We start from the raw sequence: 20,999 nt of genomic DNA on the forward strand, positions 1-20,999 counted from the left end.
TTAATTGGAGACACTGAATTGCCCTATAGGTGAATGAGTGTGTGTATGTGTGTGTGCCCTGCGATGGACCGGCACCCCGTCCAGGGTGTTACTGTGTGCCTTGTGCCCACTGAAAAGCTGGGATAGGCTCCATCACCGCGCGACTCTAATTGGATAAGTGGTTAGGAAAGTGAGTGAGAGATTTCACAGTGAGCACAGATTGTCTGAGCGTGCATTATTATTGCCTTTAATACCTAATTTTAGTTTAAACTAACAAACATAAACAAACTAAACATTTAAAAAACTAAGCCCCATTAAGTCCCGTAAAGTCTAAAAAAAAAAGAACAAAGACTATAGAAAAGGTTAAGTGTACCTCACTCTCACTGAACCACTTATCGGTGGTTATCAGTTATCACTTATAGTGTAAATAGAGTTTTTTTGCACTGACTAGCTGAATCTTGCACTTTAGCTACCAATCTTAAATGTTTTGGGCTAACATGGTGTGGGGGCTGCAGGGGTTGGGGTATTTAAACAGGAATTCCATATCTTCATCCAGATATCAGGACAAGCATGTTGTATGCCTCTCCCACCACTTAATTAAGCACATTAAATAAAGCTCAGCACAAACTTGACATTGAAAACATTAAATATATATAAAAAGAAATGTTTATATTTCAGTGATTAAAAGCTTTGGTGTCAGAATAAATGTTAATAATAAAGTTGCATAATGCCACAGGCAAAACAAACTGTAGCAGTTCACTGTACAGCGTACTCGTGAAACACGACATGTAAAAATGACCTAGAAAATGTACGTTCATGGAACACCTTGAAGTTTCACGTTTTTTTTATTCCAGAAAAAATGGCCCACAGCTTTAGTTTCTATCTTTATATAAAGAGATCATAAAAGAATGAACTACTTCGAGCTGACAAGAACACTCAGGGTAACTCAAACAGATTTTACAACCGCAGGTGAGTGAAAAAGCAAGATGGAAGGGCTACAACAGCACGGATGTGCAGCTGAAAAATCAAAACGCATTATATCCAAATAAAAGACTCAAGATGCTGCTTTTATCTGATCTGTAAAGCAGCCGTATAGAAACTCTCATTCTAAAAGAACAGAATTTTGGGGTTTATTTAACATAACCTATTCACAATTTCATTTTCTTTTTTTTTGGCATTTCCTCCCAATCTAGTCGTATCCAATTACCCGACTGCATTACACTTCCTCTCTACTGATGTTGACCTCCGATTCTGTCCAATGAGAACCATGACTAACACATGCCCCCCGACACGTGTGCAGTACCCGACTGCATCTTTTCACCTGCACAGTGCGAGTTCACACCCTGATCCCATTCTCCTCCGTCTCTGTGCAAGCAACATCAATCAGCCAGCAGAGGTCATAATGGCATCAGTTATGTGGAATCCTCTCCAGCAGAGCTGAGATTCAAACTGACTTCGAGTTCGAGACGTCAGCTCTGGTGTGCTAGAGTGTTTTTACCGCTGTGCCACCTGAGTGCCCAATGTTTCATTTTTATTTTAATTTAATGTTTTTTGAATGTAATGTACTGTAGAAATACACTGATCGGCCATAACATTATGACCCCCTCCTTTTTTTTTTTACACTCACTGTCCATTTTATCAGCTCCACTTACCATATAGGAGCACTTTGTAGTTCTACAATTACTGACTGAATTCCAACTGTTTCTTTACATACTTTTTCAGCCTCCTTTCATGCTGCTCTTCAATGGTCAGGACCCCCACAGGACCACTACAGAGTAGGTATTATTTAGGTGGTGGATCATTCTCAGCACTGCAGTGACACTGACATAGTGGTGGTGTGTTAGTGTGTGTTGTGCTGGTATGAGTGGATAAGACACAGCAATTCTGATGGAGTTTTTAAATGCCGTGTACACTCACCGTCACTGCTGGACTGAGAATAGTCCACCAATAAAAAATATCCAGCCAACAGCTCCCCATGGGCAGCGTCCTGTGACCACTGATGAAGGTCTAGAAAATGACCAACTCAAACAGCAGCAATAGATGAGCAATCGTCTCTGACTTCACATCTACAAGGTGGACCAAGTACATAGGAGTGTCTAATAGAGTGGACAGTGAGTGGACACGGTATTTAAAAACTCCAGCAGCACTGCTGTGTCTGATCCACTCATACCAGCACAACACCCACTAACACACCACCATGTCAGTGTCACTGCAGTGCTGAGCATGATCCAACACCTAAATAATACCTACTCTGTGGTGGTCCTGGGAGAGTCCTGACCATTAAAGAACGGCATGAAAGGATGCTAACAAAGCATGCAGAGAAACAGATGGACTACAGTCAGTAATTGTAGAACTACAAAGTACTTCTATATGGTAAGTGGAGCTGATAAAATAGACAGTGAGTGTAGAAACAAGGAGGTGGTTTTAATGTTATAAGCAAACTCTGTGCGAGTGGATAAACTGTTTTGATGTGCAAGTTGGTCAAAGTTGATTGTTTTTAATCAGACCACATTTCCCAAACAAATAAGAAAAAAAAATTAAATAAAAAGCAAACAAACTTACTAAAGTTCTAAGAAGAAGTCATTAATTAATGCTGCTTTTATGTTGACAAAAGATTCATAGATGTAAATAAATCAGATGAATAAATCTCATCTAAATTATTAATGAAAAAGTTTCATCAATTCAAATCCCCTCTAGCTTTAACCACAATAAATAATCCTATCAAAATACAAAAATAAATAAGAAATAGAACTTCTCAGAAACAAGCCAGAGACAAAAGCTCCAGATACATTTCAGAACTTCATAGTGTAGGATCAGAACTCATAGTGCATAATGCTTTTAATTTACAGCACAGAGCCTGCTTCAATTATTTTACCCCACTCTCATTCATCACTGTCTTCATTTTCATACCAGCAAAATCCTCTCATTCATCCCTCATCATCTGTTTCATTATTATGTAAAAAATAACTCTGTTACCAAGTCATGCATGCCTCTATCTGATCTCTTTCTTTGGGTTTTGGGTGTGATCTGAGGGTTCAGCGTAAGGAGGGATAGCATTTTATGGTTTACGTGTACGATCCTGATCCATAAAGGTAAAAAAGAGACAGGCGGCCGTGGTGACCAAAGTGTGCATGGCTTCGTAGAGTAGCTTAGGAGAAAAGACGCTCCAGATGAAAAGATGGTAGCGGAGTGCCGTCACCAGCACCACGTAGAACACAGCCGGGATGGAACGCAGCAGGGCAAAACAGTAGCTGCTGTGGCCGAGAGACAACGCTGTTCTAAAGAGAGAGAGAAAGAGAAAAATAGATGTCACACTTCTATAAATACAGTGTGTGCATAAATCTAACCCAGGGTCACCCTGTTTCAAAGCATGTCATTTCATTTTTCGCTAGAATAAACACAATAATTGTGCTTCTTCAAACAATGCTATTATTTTTCAACTTTAACAGCACAGTGGCTCATCAGAAATTCCAAGACAACTCGGACAAATGCTGACACTTCAGTCCGTGTCCTGAGCTGATTAACTCCAGGCTAATTCTGCAACCTACATTAAGACTCTGCTGCTATGATTGCTGTCCTGAGCTGTGATTTGTTCAGAGGGAAACAAGTGACTAGCAAGAAATTATGGCTTGCTCCTGGAAAGAAAACCAATCTGAGGTTAATGAACCCTCAATGTGACTTTCAGATGTGAGTGTGATGTGTTTTACATTTGGTTGAGCTTACGATGAGTCTAAATACTTGGGTAAAAAATAAGCTATCCGTATCTACTCCTGGGTTGTCATGTGTTAAACTTAAACATATTGTTAGATGGTTTTCAGAAAACAGCATTTTTATTAATGTCAACTTAAAGCGAGCAGCTGAAAAATCATCCATTAAAGTTGCTTAATTTTTGTGATCATCTCAACTGTTTGGTATAATGTGCGCACTAGTAAAAAAAAAATGAATTGTGTGTCATTGGTATAGTCCCAAAAAACTAAGAAATGTCCGGCAGGCTGGGCGCCTAATCAAACAATGATTGGCTTGTTTGTATGGAGGGTGCCAGAGGGGATTCCTCATAACTGATGCAATTACGACCTCTGCTGGCTGATTGATGGTGCCTGCACAGAGACAAGAGATACTGGGATCAGGGTGTTTCTCTCCGTACACAAAGCTGATCCACTTATGAACTCGCCTCGTGCAGGTGAAAAGATGCAGTCGGCTACTGCACACGTGTCAGAGGGGGGAGATCAGGAGTGGAAGTCAGCATAGAGGAAGCGTAATGCAATCAGGTAATTGGATACGCCTAGATTGGAAGAAAAATTGAGGGAAAAACACTATGCAGCACTCCATAAATCAGCCCTTAATGGCGGAATGGCAAGACAGACGTCACTGTTGAATAAAAGACATATGACAGCACGATTGGAGTTTGTTGATTGGCATTAAAAGGTTCTCTGGATTGACGAGACAGAAACAAACACTGCAAAACAAACACTGTACATAATCTGACTAATACCACCTCTAGATTGAAACATGGTAGTGGCAGGGACAGGGAGGGACAGACGAACGCAGCCAAATACATGAACCTTTTTTCTTTAAAGAGGAAAACCATATGCTCACAAACTCTGGGGGACAGTTTTACAAATATAACAAACAGCAGCACAGGGTGCATATGGTGTACCAAATAAAAGTTGCTTTGGGCTGCTTTTTAGTACCTCAAGGGTAAATCCAGGGCCATATGGGCCGACCTTAATCTAAAACAAAAAGTGGATTTATATATAGATGCCCCAGCATTTCCTTTTTTCTCATCACACCTGGAGATATAGAAGCATATATAAAGCACTCTTAAGAGATGAGGTAGAAAGATATGGAATGAAAAAGAATGAAAAAGGGTCTACTCAATGATCATGTCAAGCTCCAGAAATACACAGATGAGCCAAAACACTATGAACAACTGTCCATTATGCTGTCATAGCCTCATACACAATGGGTTTGATGCAGTGTGTGTATGTGACACATTCACCTTACCACCAGTATTTAATTACCACCATAAAACCATCACTGTCATTTAGATATCTCCTTTAACTATATAGAAAACTAGTTCCACAAAAATTAGCCATTGGCTAGTAGCCGAGGGGGAACTCCCTACATATTTATCCATAAACCATTGCTGCTGACCCCTACCGATCAATAATGCAAAGTGTGTCCTCCCTGTAGCTATTTGTGTACTGCCTTTCTGTAATTTATTGGGTGGGCATGAAGTTTTTATTAGATGGATATACACAGATCAGGCATAACATTATTACCACCTCTAAGCACTTTGTAGTTCTACAATTACTGACCATCTGTTTCTCTGCATGCTTTGTTAGCCCCCTTTCATGCTGTTCTTCAATGGTCAGGACCCCCACAGGACCACCACAGAGCAGGTATTGACAATGACATGGTGGTGGTGTGTTAGTGTGTGTTGTACTGGTATGAGTGGATAAGACACAGCAATTCTGATGGAGTTTTTAAACGCCTCACTGTCACTGCTGGACTGAGAATAGTCCACCAACCAAATATATCCAGCCAACAGCGCCCCGTGGGCAGCGTCCTGTGACCACTGATGAAGGTCTAGAAGATGACCGACTCAAACAGCAGCAACAGATGAGCGATCGTCTCTGACTTTACATCTACAAGGTGGACCAACTAGGTAAGAGTGTCTAATAGAGTGGACGGTGAGTGGACACGGTATTTAAAAACTTGTGTATTTAAAAACTGCACAACACACACTAACACACCACCACCATGTCATTGTCACTGCAGTGCTGAGAATCATCCACCATTTAAATAATGCCTACTCTGTGGTAATTGTAGAACTACAAAGTGCTCCCATATGGTAAGTGGAGCTGATAAAATGGACAGTGAGTATAGCAACAAGGAGGTGGTCATAATGTTATGCCTAATTGGTGTAGGATAATCACACATGGAATATACTGACAGGTTTATTATGTTTTATATAAACAAAAATCATACAGAAAGTGAAAAAATGTGCATGAAAGTAAAGACTGGGCAATAATTAAACACTGCTAATAATAGTGTTGCCAGGTAGCTAAATTATCAACATCTTTTATACAGGTAAGTTAATGTCTGTTGATGCATGCTCAATAATCCAGGTACACAAATCCACAAAGTTGAATCAGTTCATCTGGACACAAATTTGTGTCCAGATGAACTGATTCAACTTTGTGGAGGTAAGTTAATGGTTTTGGTCCACCTCATGTCTGCTTTGCCATGCTGTGACCTGGCAACCCTGCTCATGAAGCGAAGTAACCAGCTGCAAGTGTGAAGTAAGATTATGATCAGCTGACTTTTTATAGGTCGCAGAACCTATATGCTTCGCCAGTATGCATGGTGTTGAGAATGCATTTTTGTAACATTTTACTGCAAATTATAGTGCATTTAAATCGTCCCTTCTGGTATAAAAGTACACAACTATATCAGATCCGTACTCATTTATTATCTGTAGTAACTCGTATATCATGATCAGGACCACAATAGGTCTGGAGCCATTCCAGAAAACACTAGGAACAAGGTGGTAATACATCCTGGACAGTGCGCTAATCCATCACAAGACATCACTCACCTCCAAGGGCAATTTAGAGTAGCGAATCCACCTACTGTGTTTTAAATGTGAACAAAATCTGATTATCTGGAGGAAACCCATGAAAAATAAGAACAAATACAAACTGAGCAGATAGTAACCAGATGCGAGAGGTTACCTTGACTTGCTGTGCTGAACACAACATGCTGTGTGCGGTGCCACCCAGATGCATGATCATACAAATCCTAATTGTGTAAGCCCTGAGTGGGCTTGCTTGTCTTTACTTTTTCATTTAAATATGTGCCAACAATACCCCACAGCTCTGCTTGCATTTGTTTGTGTCAAACTGTCTGATACATTTCAGTTTTAGCATTATGCAAGCTCTATTTCACGTGTATTTCTTTTTGGTTTGACCTTCTGCCAGCTATACAAGCATTTACAGTTCTAATGTACGAATTGGGCAGATGCCAGGGTATTGCATTATTTGCAGCCTTTAGGACTCATACAACAGAGGTGCATTGATTGCACTTAGCTGGTCTGTAACATGCCCGTCTACCCCGTCTGTGAGCTTTGTTTTGTCACAAGACTTGGTTGTCCAAGATTGATATACACTTTTTTTCATCTCCCCGTCTTATGGCAAGTTCACACTACACGACTTTCAAGGTGTTCAGGTCGCTGTACAGTTCACACTACACATCTTGATCCCCTGTAATCGGGAGTCTTTTAAGTCATTGTGGTTTTCACACTACACGATTGATCACCATCTATCACCAGGAGGAATCTCAGATGAGTCTGGCTGGTCTCCCTAACTACGTTTTGTCACGAAAACACATGAGAAGTGACAAGGGGTTTAATGTTTCCATGTCCAAAAATGCACATCAACAAGAAGCGAGCGATCAAATGGGAAAAAAGAAAGGATTCTGGGTAAAGCAAGAGATTGGGTTACGCGACCAGCAGGGATCGTCTGTTCTGTTCTGCAGAGAAAGTTGGAGAAAAATAATTTTTTTTGCAGTGCAACGTAGACGTTATGGTTCGGTGTGGCTAATAAGGTCACAAATACTGTAAAGCTTGTGTGTTGATGTATTCTGATAGAAACTATATTATGCCCCTGTCCCACACATTCACAATTATTCCCCTTGTGTTCTCATTGGCTGGAGTTCCACACCACACTCACTGCCAGTTACAACCTGATCGCTACACTTTTCACACTACAGGATTTTGAGTGGCTGACAGGTCCAGTGACAGGTCCAGATACAGGTACAGATACAGGTACAGCATGCCAGATATTTTCCTTGAGTCACTGAGTGGTCAGCGAGCTTGGATTGAGTCATTAAAGAGTTCACACATAGCGATGAGAGCCGGTTTTTGGCCTTCAAGCTGGCACATCCTGTCAGCAAGCGAAGATCTGGGCAATAATCGTGTAGTGTGAAATAGACATTACGGGTTGCCGAAGTGGACCACTCTGGTCCGCATACCTCTTTTGGGACACTTCTGAAACGCAATGTCCAACAAGTTTACGAGGTGTCCACAAACTGTAGACTGTTTAGTGTATGTTGTCATAATTTGAGACGGATCCACGAGTTGACCTATGTAAACACAAATAACTTGTAAAGACCTTGACAAACTGCACACAGAAAGTAAGCAAAAGTGAGGAATGAAGTTCTGTGCAGCACCAACACCATGCCACCTAAATAAAGCATCATACCAATCTTAATTAGTCCGTTGCCAAACCTGCTAGATCTCAGATTAGAGTTGTTTTAAATGCTATTTTTGGATGTGTGCTATTGACACCCCACTACTCTGTCTGAAACAGTCGGTGTCGAACAGTCTGACGGTTCCAGTTTTAGCATTACGCAAGCTCTGTTTAACTTCTATTTCTTTTTGGTCTGACCCTCTGCCAGCTATACAAGCATTTACAATTCTGATGTACGAGTCGGGCAGACACCAAGGTACTGCATTATTCGCAGCCTTCAGTACTCGTACCACAAAGCACCTGTTTGCTCTGAATTGTAAATTGGCCTAAGCAAGGTTGTTTTTCAATTTGACTGTTTCTTCTGCCTGCTTTTAGCAAAAAGTACAAACTTTTATATGTAGGATGCAGTTATCCTCTAGAACTCCAGAAACAAAGATATACACCGATCAGCCATAACATTAAAACCACCTCCTTGTTTCTACACACACTGTCCATTTTATCAGCTCCACTTACCATATAGAAGCACTTTGTAGTTCTACAATTACTGACTGTAGTCCATCTATTTCTCTACATGCCTTTTTAGCCTGCTTTCACCCTGTTCTTGAATGGTCAGGACCCCCACAGGACCACTACAAAGCAGGTATTATTTAGGTGGTGGATCATTCTCAGCACTGCAGTGACACTGACATGGTAGTGGTGTGTTAGTGTGTGTTGTGCTGGTATGAGTGGATCAGACACAGCAGCGCTGCTGGAGTTTTTAAATACCGTGTCCACTCACTGTCCACTCTATTAGACACTCCTACCTAGTTGGTCGACCTTGTAGATGTAAAGTCAGAGACGATCGCTCATCTATTGCTGCTGTTTGAGTTGGTCATCTTCTAGACCTTCATCAGGGGTCACAGGACGCTGCCCATGGGGCGCTGTTGGCTGGATATTTTTGGTTGGTGGACTATTCTCAGTCCAGCAGTGAGAGTGAGGTGTTTAAAAACTCCAGCAGCGCTGCTGTGTCTTATCCACTCATACCAGCACAACACACACTAACACACCACCACCATGTCAGTGTCACTGCAGTGCTGAGAATGATCCACCACCCAAGTAATACCTGCTCTGTGGTGGTCCTGGGAGAGTCCTGACCATTGAAGAACAGCATGAAAGGGGGCTAACAAAGCATGCAGAGAAACAGATGGACTACAGTCAGTAATTGTAGAACTACAAAGTGCTTCTATATGGTAAGTGGAACTGATAAAATGGACAGTGAGTGTGGAAACAAGGAGGTGGTTTTAATGTTATGGCTGATCAGTGTATATTGATAATAGGCCTTTGTCTGGATTTGTACTCTCTCAAATTATAATTCAAATTTAAAGGTCAGTATTTAGTGTGAACTCCTTGGGAACTAGGTACATCTTAATCACTTTTGAGGAGGCTGTGCTGAAGTTTCCTTCTGGTTTTAAACACCAGGCTTTTCAGCACTTCCCTGATTTGGTCTTTATATTTAGGCGATATTTAGGTGATGCCATACAGCCCATATAATATTCAGGTGCGGACTCTGTGGAGGCCAGTTTATGGCTGTCCATGTTTTATTAGCTGTTTTTCTATCCAAATATTATCTCATTGCACAGCAGTGTGCTTGGGATTGTTATCAGGCTGAAAAATAAAACCTTTCCCAATCAGACGCTTTCTAGAAGCAATGGCATGATAAATTAAAACCTGTCTCTACTTTTTGGCATTCATGATTCATTCATAAACTCATCAATTTGAATCATGTCTCTCTCTCTCTCTCTCTCTCTCTCTCTCTCTGTGCATGTATGTGCGTGTGTGTGTGTGTGCACGTAAAGATGGTGATTAGAGACAGTTCATTACAGATGAGCAATTATGTGTTACCCCCCCAAGCCCCTAATTTATCTCATAAAACACAGTGTTCTATGCATCAATGTGTACGTGTGTATGTGTGTGTGTGTGTGTGTGCTTAATGAGGAAAAATTGTATGTGTGCTAAATTTGCAGCGTTCATTTGAAAATATTACTAGACAGTACAAACAACTCAGTCTACTGTAATGACCCACAGGGAAAAGCATGATGCGCACTCAGAACCGTTATTTGCAATGCAAACCTTTCAACAGGGTATTAATGAGATGATCAGTCAAAGCTCTGTCCTGAGGTTTCACTAATCTAATCAATCAAGCCTGAGGAAGAGAAAAAATTACATTTACTATCCCACACTAAGGAAATCTTTCAAAATTAGCCTCACCTGTTTGCTCACTATAAGAGATTTTTGGCGGGTTTCTTTTGCTAGAAGCCTCTCCAGGGTCTCGATTAAACATATTCAGTCAATAAAGTGAGCAATAAACCACATTATTATATCATAAATATTTGTATGGCTTTAAAGGGGAACACTTTACACTAGCTGTGCAGTGCCAGAGCTTTAAAATTGCTTTATATTTCTTCAAAACCATTTATGAGAAAACGGTGCGGATTTTATGTCTGAGCCAGGAAAGGGAAGAACGTACTTATATCTAGCAGAAGACCATTACACTGATAAACTGCTCTCCTCCCAGAGTATCTTGCCACATTGATTCTACAGATTACTACAGTTACATCTCAAGTTTTCCTGCCTTGTTTTTTTTCTTTTAAGGGGAAAAATGCAATTTTGTATCACATATTGATCTGTCATTGTGCAGCATTTTCAGCATTTCTGCGGTCCTTCACTCTGATTAATCGATTGGCTAGACTCAACTAATAAAGAACACCAACTTCAACAATTAATTCCTCTACCTTTATAGAACTTAAATACAGACTGAAGATCAACCAAGGCTAATTGAGTTGCATAGAGCAGTTTGGACTGCTTCCTCACATGAAATCTGGCCAGCTCAGGCATCAGTTTTAGGTTCTGTTCAGGTTTTACAGTTGGAAAAACTCTTAATGAAATAAATACCTTAAAAACACACTGCCACTGGTTCCCTAAAATATCAGGCATCCTGCCATGCTAACTCCATAGACAAACACTGACAGTTGAATGAAGCATTCAGCAACTTGATACAGCAACATGGTCCTGGCACATTTTCTACAGGTCAAATTACTGACCGACATTTACTGATTTTATTGTACATAAGAAAAAGTCCAGGAGCAACAACAGCTCAGCCACAAAAGCTGTAAACCAAACATGAGTGCTATTCTGTAAGGGCGCATTCACATGAGAAGCGGCAAAACTGCTTTTGCTCCGTTTGTGCCAGTGTTTCCTATGGAGTGTGGCACTTTCGTCAGCGATGGGCTTGTGATTTTTGCACACCTGGTTGAACTTTGACCCAGTTTGCTGACCTTTTCAAAGCACCTCCTATGAGAAGAACTGTTTCATACAATACAGTTAAAGTGACTCAGGCAGTACAATGTTTAACATGAACAAAGCTTAACATTGTATTAAAACAACAACCGAGGAATTTCATCAGTGGAGAGCAGTAATTATTAGTACATTAGTACATTAAACCACATTAAGCTTTTTTTTTTTACGATAAGCATTTTAGACTCTCTCTGAAAAGCCAATTCTCACCATTTCTCAGCACCCCGAGCTGTAACACAAGTTTAAAAGAAAAACAGTTAATAAAATCCAGCTAAACATAGATATACACTGATCAGCCAACAAATTAAAACCACCTTCTTGTTTCTACACTCACTGTCCATTTTATCAGCTCCACTTACCATATATGTAGAAGTACTTTGTAGTTCTACAATTACTGACTGTAGTCCATCTGTTTCTCTGCATACCGTTTTAGTCTGTTTTCACCCTGTTCTTGAATGGTCAGGACCCCCACAGAGCAGGTATTATTTAGGTGGTGGATAATTCTCAGCACTGCAGTGACAATTACATGGTGGTGGTGTGTTAGTGTGTGTTGTGCTGATATGAGTGGATCAGACACAGCAGCGCTGCTGGAGTTTTTAAATACCGTGTCCACTCACTGTCCACTCTATTAGACACTCCTACCTAGTTGATCCACCTTGTAGATGTAAAGTCAGAGACGATCGCACATCTATTGCTGCTGTTTGAGTTGGTCATCTTCTAGACCACACAGGACGCTGCCCACGGGGCGCTGTTGGCTGGATATACTTTTGGTTGGTGGACTATTCTCAGTCCAGCAGTGACAGTGAGGTGTTTAAAAACTCCAGCAGTGCTGCTGTGTCTGATCCACTCATACCAGCACAACACACACTAACACACCACCACCATGCCAGTGTCGCTGCAGTGCTGAGAATCATCCACCACCTAAACAATACCTACTCTGTAGTGGTCCTGGGAGAGTCCTGACCATTGAAGAACAGGTTGAAAGCAGGTAAAAAAAGTATGCAGAGAAACAGATGGACTACAGTCAGTAATTGTAGAACTACAAAGTGCTTCTATATGGTAAGTGGAGCTGATAAAATGGACAGTAAGTGTAGAAACAAGGAGGTGGTTTTAATGTTATGGCTGATCAGTGTACGTGCATATTTGTCTCATATTCGCACTTTGATGATGTTTTACTGCACCACTCAAGCCAAGCGCTGAACAAAGCAGCAATTTGTGCCGAGGTTCGCAGTTTTGCCGCTTCTCATGTGAATGCGGCCTTACGGTGGAAACACATTATCTAAACGTCACTATAATACACTGCTTTTCATTCCCAGATTGTCTCCTCTCATTATAATTAATCGCTATCACTCCGTATATCCATCATCCTAATGAGACTCCATCCACCAGCAATGCAAGTTATGTCTCCGTATTATTCTGTCGTCTGAACCTCATGTTCGGCTAATCATCATGAAAAACGATGTCCTGTCTATGATTGATTGATATCATATAATGAAGTAATAGTCCACAATTAGACATTATTGATGCATGTAGGAACCAGAAGTAGAGCTTATTCTTAAAAAGACATGTTGTACAGCTGATCTGTAGATCTGTAGAGGAAAGAGAACACAGCAGGCTAGATGTACGAAAGTGACAATTAAACTTACTAAAGCAGTAGTTTATGCACGTTGCGTCTGAACCGCCTACTAATTGTGCTGAACCACAGAGCTGGAAAATGTTCAGAACTTGTGAAAAATGATTGAGTAATAAATCATATATACAGTGTATCACAAAAGTGAGTACACCCCTCACATTTCTGCAAATATTTTATTATATCTTTTCATGGGACAACACTATAGACATGAAACTTGGATATAACTTAGAGTAGTCAGTGTACAACTTGTATAGCAGTGTAGATTTACTGTCTTCTGAAAATAACTCAACACACAGCCATTAATGTCTAAATGGCTGGCAACATAAGTGAGTACACCCCACAGTGAACATGTCCAAATTGTGCCCAAAGTGTCAATATTTTGTGTGACCACCATTATTATCCAGCACTGCCTTAACCCTCCTGGGCATGGAATTCACCAGAGCTGCACAGGTTGCTACTGGAATCCTCTTCCACTCCTCCATGATGACATCACGGAGCTGGTGGTTGTTAGACACCTTGAACTCCTCCACCTTCCACTTGAGGATGCGCCACAGGTGCTCAATTGGGTTTAGTCCATCACCTTTACCTTCAGCTTCCTCAGCAAGGCAGTTGTCATCTTGGAGGTTGTGTTTGGGGTCGTTATCCTGTTGGAAAACTGCCATGAGGCCCAGTTTTTGAAGGGAGGGGATCATGCTCTGTTTCAGAATGTCACAGTACATGTTGGAATTCATGTTTCTCTCAATGAACTGCAGCTCCCCAGTGCCAGCAACACTCATGCAGCCCAAGACCATGATGCTACCACCACCATGCTTGACTGTAGGCAAGATACAGTTGTCTTGATACTTCTCACCAGGGCGCCGCCACACATGCTGGACACCATCTGAGCCAAACAAGTTTATCTTGGTCTCGTCAGACCACAGGGCATTCCAGTAATCCATGTTCTTGGACTGCTTGTCTTCAGCAAACTATTTGTAATATTTTTTGCAAATTTGCAAATATACACACACTAGGAGAAAACCAGAGCTCTCAGAGGAAACCCACACGGACATGGGGAGAACATGCAAACTCCACACAGAAAAAACCCAAACCACTCTACCTGGGAATCGAGTCCAGGACCTTCTTGCAGTGAGGTGATGGTGCTACCCACCGAGCCACCATGCCGCCCCCTAATCATACCGTACAATCGATACTAATTAGATAAGTACTAGCACATATATTCACTGTTTTATTAAACTGCAGCTCAAGCAGGTCATTGGGCTTCATCATGTTTGAAGGAGGGTGCTATTCTCCTTTATATCATAAGTGCCTGCTATTTCTTGGTAAGTTCAGACAAAATTCCATTCTATCTAAGCATGGGTGCATTAATTATAATGGAAACATATCCAAACAAAGGAATACATTCTTACATACAAAATACAGTGGTACCTTAGCTTGAAATCTTTAAAACTCGACGCACTTAGTGGAGAAATTTGTACCCTTAAACTTGACATTTCCCTTAAACTCAGCATGTTCAGTGATGTGGTAAAACGTCAACAAAGTGCGACTATGAGACGAATCTGCATTTGTGTGGAATAACCGTCAAATCCACTCTGAAAGCTCCACATGTATCTGTGTTTATCTGGATTCTCCTCCTGTTTCACTTTTAAAGTTGTGTTACAGCTCGAGGTGCTAAGAAATTGTGAGAATCAGCTATTCAGAGTCTAAAACGATTAATGTGACTTAATGTATTAAAAGAATGACATAGAAACACTAAACCTTTCTTAATTATTACTGCTCATAAGTTCTCTTCCTCGCTCGTTGTTTTAGTACGTTTAGTCACGTTAAGCTTAGTACTACACTACATTGCCGCTTCTTATGTGAATGCGTCTTTACTAAACAGAATATGAGATTCCAAGCATCTCCATGATTAAGAAGCATAAGGAAACAATAAAGAAGTAAAGGTAAAGTGCAGCTTTTCGATTTTTAACTGTTTTTAATTGTATACCAGTGTTTTTATATTATATTTGTGTTATTTTTAGTGTAGAAGTGTCAAAAACAACCCCTTTATTTTTACATTAGACTAAAATATATGCCGTTCCATAGGATCATGAAACACATGACCAGGTTTCCCATTTATCCTTATGGGAAAAAATACCTTCTCAACTCAACGCCTTTTAAAGTCGAAGCCACTCCCAGAACTAAGTGACGTCGATTTTCAAGGTACCGCTGTATATTAAATGCACGTAACTGAACATACATTAAAAAGTACTAAGGAACTTTGTCTGTACAAACTCACTTAAATAAGAGTAAAACAAGTGAAATGTATCTGAAAATAAAACTATTTTTGTAAGTTTCATGTTTCTCAAAGTTAATTTATTTATCTTTGGTGAGCCAGCGCTTATCTGCTAGGCTTTAGGCATAATATTCAAAAGTAATTTAAGTAAATAAAATAAAATAAATAAATAACCAAATACAGATTTTTAAAAAAGTTTTTTAATGGCCGGAAGCAATAAACGAATGTTTAAACTTTTATTTTTATTATTTATAACTCAGTGTTTTGACAGACTATTTTCTACTTTGGATATTGAATGCCATCCATAATCCTAAAATAAATAATAATAAAAAAAATGCTCATGGCTTATTTTAGTGTTTATTAATCCATTCAGAATGTTAAAATGTTTCCTTTTTATTCACATATTTGTTTGTTGGGCAGCATTGTTATTATATGAAGATCAAACATGTAAGTAGCTACAATGTTAGCTTTCTGTATTTTTATTATTATAATAATCTTTCCCACTTTTTCCCCCCAATTTTCTCTCAATAATCTATTCGTGTCCAATTACCCTGAATGCGTCCTCTATACTGATTCGAACCTTCACCGCTGACTGAGGACGCCTCTCAACTGACATACGCCCCCTCCGGGACATACAGTCAGTACAGACTGCATTTTTCACCTGCACGAGTCGAGTTCATACACCGACGGGCACTGTGTATGGAGGGCCACACCCCCATCAGCATTATTCCTCAGCCCTGTGCAGGCGTTAGCAGTCAGCCAGCAGGGGCCACAGTTGCACCAGTTATGAGGACCTATGATCCGACTTTTTACCCCTAACCCTATAAACAACAGCCGATCGTTGTCCATGCAGCCGCCCAGCCCAGTCGGAAGGCAGAGCTGAGATTCAATATGATGTATACGAAACCCCTGGTGTGCTAGTGTACTTTACCGCTGCGCCACCTGAGCGGCAACTTTCTGTATTTTGTAGTTTGCTAGATGCATTACTTTATTCTTTTCTCTAAGGAATCAGCTAAAATCTGCCTAAATGAGCAGCAGAGCAGAGAAAACCAGAACCTGGACTGTTCACTTATCACACTGACGTCAGGTAGAACATGCAGAGATTCTTCACGCTCTACAAGATGTATTGGCTGTTTTTCTTTTAAAGATGACTGATACTAATCACATTCATCCATTAAGCACTCATCTCTCATCTGTCATCACTAAACCCTCCGCATGACTGGATCATTTCTCTTAGGCATCACTGAAAACCCTAAATAAAATGCCGCTCCGCAGAAAGAGTCTCCTCATTACCTACGGCGATGCTAGATCTGATCCAGAGATAACCTGTCAGCGGCTTCATCCTTCAATCTTCTTAATGTGTGTTTGGGAGAAAATGTGTGCACTAGACGTTTGCTCAGCTCAGAACAGATGGAGTGTATTGGTAATGTTTTGCATATGGCACTGTTACCACTTCAGTTGTTTGGCACACGCATGAATAACTGCTAGCTATGTGTGTGTTTGTGTGTTATAAATGTGTGCAATCAAATATTTTTCAGTATCAGATAATAAAAACATAATATTAAAATAAACCTCGTACAACATTGTTAACAAACAAACAAAACCCCTATCTGCAAAATTTGATTAGTACGAGGGATCTTTAAAAAGTTTCCGCACTTTTATATTTTGGTTGGAAACAGTGAGGGTGGGAGTAGTAGTAATCGGTCATGTCTGAGAGACTAAGAAAGAGCTTATAGTCCAGATTCAGCGGCATCTGATTTTCACCTTTTTGTACGCTTAAAGAAGCTTTTCATGTGATGATGATGTGAAAGCAGCGGTGCATCAGTGGTTACACGCTTAACCAAAAACATTTTTTGCTGATGGCATTAAAAAGTTGGTACGATGCTGGGAAAAATGCATCGGAAGGTGACAATGTAGAAAAGTGATGTCATTTGTTTTTGAAATTCTTAATAAATAGAGTTTAAAAAAGTGCAGAAACCCTTTTGAAGGACTCTTGTATATATAATTTGATAACTAAATGCTATCCATGGCTGTACAAACCAAACATTTCCTTTAAGGCTTGTTTCAGAGGTTTATATAATGTTCAATGCTAGCTTAAACATTGGCTATAGCTTTAGAAACAGACAGTTAACATTCAGCACCAATTCTAGCAGTTCATGTCAATGTAATGCTAGGTAAAAACTCTGAAAATAAACACATGGCACTTGTAATGCCATCAAAGTACAGTCAATTTTATATTTATAACACTGTAATAAAGGAATGTTCAATTATCAAAGTAAAAAAACGTTTGCTTTATTGTCAATACTGCAATATGTACAGGACATACAGAGGATTGAAATTAGAGTTACTCTCAGTAACTCTAACAATCGGACTCTAACAATCGGATGATTGTGGGTTCAAATCTTCAAATTTCAGGCCACTGTTTGGCCCTTAAGCAAGGCCTTTAACCCTGTCTGCTACAAGGGTGTCATACAATGGTTGACTCTGCGCTCTTCCAAACAAGCTGGGATACGTGGAAAATAATTTTGTTGTACTGCACACCTTTGTGGATTTTTGTTAACAAAATCATTGTCACTACACTCCAATCTACCTTTACTATTAAGTTCTATTTTAGGTCACTTTAAAAGTTATGCTTATATGCATGTGTCTATAAATGACACTGGGAGTCACTTACCTGTCCCTCTCAGAGTTTAGGTAACACACCAGGTGACAGGCCCAGAGCAGAGGACCAGCGTACGTGCTGCACGCAGTGAGAAAGATAGCCGGAGCCTCCACGTAGCTCTCCAGCCCCACAAAGCCCACTGAGATATCCACAGTCGCTATGTTATTAGAGTTCCCCTAAAACACAATCACAAAGCAAAATTTTTTTATTGGTTTTATTTTTTTACATTCAGCTCCAAGCTTCTACATTTTTGCCATATAAACTCTGGTCCTCAAAATATGTTTTGTGCATAAAAATGCCATGAGGAAGATTGTAGGGCTCTAAATATGAAGTGAGTCTAAGAGCATTAAATTCCAAGAAAAGCAAATCTACATTTTGCTACATTTCTGTGAAAGCATCTGAATACAGGCTGCACAGAAAGCATCCAAGCTAAAGAAGAAGAAGAAAAAAAACTATTGTAGGATCAAGAAATAAACACGACGGTCGTAACAAAGAGACAAAATGTACACCGACACACTCGACGCCGAAATCTATTTTTACAGAGTTTAAACAGCTGGGGTTTGATTTCAGTTCAAAATATCATTAAACGCATGAGATTGCTGTTTTTTTTTATCTGCTCAGGGTTTCGTACAGAGTGGAGTCCTACAGGCACAATGGGGTATTGTTTCTTAGGAACTTGCACATATGAATTCTTAAAATTTGGCTTTAACAAAGAGACCTCAACAATGTATTGTTAAAAGTCAGGGGAATCAAACCTTTGTGATGTTATTTTCTGATTCACAAATAATTTTGCTTAAAAACATATCAATAATAAGTCTTAGGCTTTGTTTTAACCCTCCATCAGATAATTAATATGTTTATATGATATGCCACCTTTCTACTTTCAGTCTGTCTATGGTAAAAATTCTGTTACACGTAACCCTTGTTAATCTTTTCAAGAAGGATTTACAGCCTCTCAGACTACAGTGAAAGGTTTACAAGTGCATCTGGCAAACAGCCTAAGAGAAGTCAATTCATGTTAATCCTGACGCTAAGAAAATTTATTTGTAGCTTTACCTTCCAATAACAATAACTCAAAGCAAAACATGGACAGAATACTGATTCAGTATTGAGGGTAGTATTTTGCTGTACTGAAAGAATTCCCTAATTTCCACTTGGTCCAATACAGTCCTAAGCTGTCTGATGGTTGTAAGGTCAGAGCTGTGTGCAGGCCACTAGACTTCCACCTGTAGCTGATGCAACATGTAATTTAATGAATAAACTCAAGGTAATTAATGTGATTAATTTAGTACAGCCTTTTGTTTAACACATTGTGTCAGTAAAATTTGTTTGAACACTCACATAGTAAATCAGCTAAACTTTCTGCATTTATATGTTTTTACAACACAATTTTGCTGAAGCAGATGTAAAAAAAATAAAAGTGTTATAAAAGTTTGTAACAAATGCTGACCGTGTCTATATTTCTAATAAGAAGTATTACTTCAGTTTAATAATATTTGTAAACCAACCCGAGTGCATATTCAGTCCTGCATCATTCAGCTCTTTTTGTCCTGCCCTATTCAGAGTGAAAATTGAATTTCTGCTGGAGAGAAAACACTGCTTTAGGAGCCTGAGGCGTACCGCATCAAACATGTTATTTAAAAAGAAGACAAAAGACTGCACATGCAGCAGTTCTGTAACCCCTTACAACCTAAAATATTGTCTGCTTTTCCTTTTCTGTTCCTTTTCAAACTTCTTCTTGTTCCTCAGCCTTTTGTCCCGTTTTTCGGTTACGGGGTCGGCATTTCCGGCTTCTTCCCTTTTTAGGGGTCGCCGGCGGGATTTGGCACAGTTTTTACGCCGGATGCCCTTCCTGACACAACCCTCCCTATTTATCCAGGCTTGGGACTGGCACTACAATGCACTGGTCAGTGCATCCCAGCGGCTAGGTAACTATGGGACAATTCAGTGTCTCCAATTAGCCTAGTGGCATGTTTTTGGACTGTGGGAGGAAACCGGAGCACCCGGAGGAAACCCACGCAGACACGGGGAGAACATGCAAACTCCGCACAGAAAGGACCTGGACCACCCCACCCGGGGATCGAACCCAGGACCTTTTCGCTGTGAGGCGACAGTGCTACCCACTTTCTGTTCCTTTTCAAACACACTTATTTATAAGGTCTGGACTGCTGAGACACAAAAAATCCTGTTTTGGAACCAATAAAGTGAAAGGAAGCCTTTTGGTCAAATTCTGTGCTGCTGTGTCTGTGTGTTGGCTTGAGACGCAGTTAGGTAACACATCCCTGTGTAGTTTATATTAGGGGTAGCATCATTCAGTCATTGTTTTATTTACACAAACTGCTTTATCCTGGTCAGGGTTGTGATTGATTTGACGGCACATGGTAATAGGGCTAGGCGATATGACTGAAAAACTCTTGATATACACTGATCAGCCATAACATTAAAACCACCTCCTTGTTTCTACACTCACTGTCTATTTTATCAGCTCCACTTACCATTTAGGAGCACTTTGTAGTTCTACAATTACTGACTGTAGTCCATCTGTTTCTCCGCATGCTTTGTTAGCCCCCTTTCATGTTGTTCTTCAATGGTCAGGACCCCCACAGAGCAGGTATTATTTAGGTGGTGGATCATTCTCAGCACTGCAGTGACACTGACATGGTGGTGGTGTGTTAGTGTGTGTTGTGCTGGTATGAGTGGATAAGACACAGCAGCGCTGCTGGAGTTTTTAAATACAGTGTCCACTCACTGTCCACTCTATTAGACACTCCTACCTAGTTGGTCCACCTTGTAGATGTAAAGTCAGAGACGATCGCTCATCTATTGCTGCTGTTTGAGTTGGTCATCTTCTAGACCTTCATCAGTGGT

General features: G+C 40.2%; 1 protein-coding gene across 1 annotated transcript in view; it reads right to left on the reverse strand.

Annotated features, from left to right (window-relative positions):
- Positions 1-2,780: 2,780 nt before the first annotated feature.
- pigg (phosphatidylinositol glycan anchor biosynthesis class G (EMM blood group)) overlaps positions 2,781-20,999 on the reverse strand; it is a 133,567-nt gene continuing 115,348 nt past the window's right edge. Inside the window, exons 13-14 of the mRNA XM_063000958.1 lie at positions 18,144-18,307; positions 2,781-3,257 (exon numbers count right to left, since the gene is read on the reverse strand). Coding sequence (XP_062857028.1) covers positions 3,038-3,257; positions 18,144-18,307 — 384 coding nt within the window. The 3' untranslated portion in view covers positions 2,781-3,037. The remainder of the gene's footprint in view (positions 3,258-18,143; positions 18,308-20,999) is intronic.

Source organism: Trichomycterus rosablanca, chromosome 8, assembly GCF_030014385.1.
Source record: "Trichomycterus rosablanca isolate fTriRos1 chromosome 8, fTriRos1.hap1, whole genome shotgun sequence".
NCBI lineage: Eukaryota > Metazoa > Chordata > Actinopteri > Siluriformes > Trichomycteridae > Trichomycterus > Trichomycterus rosablanca.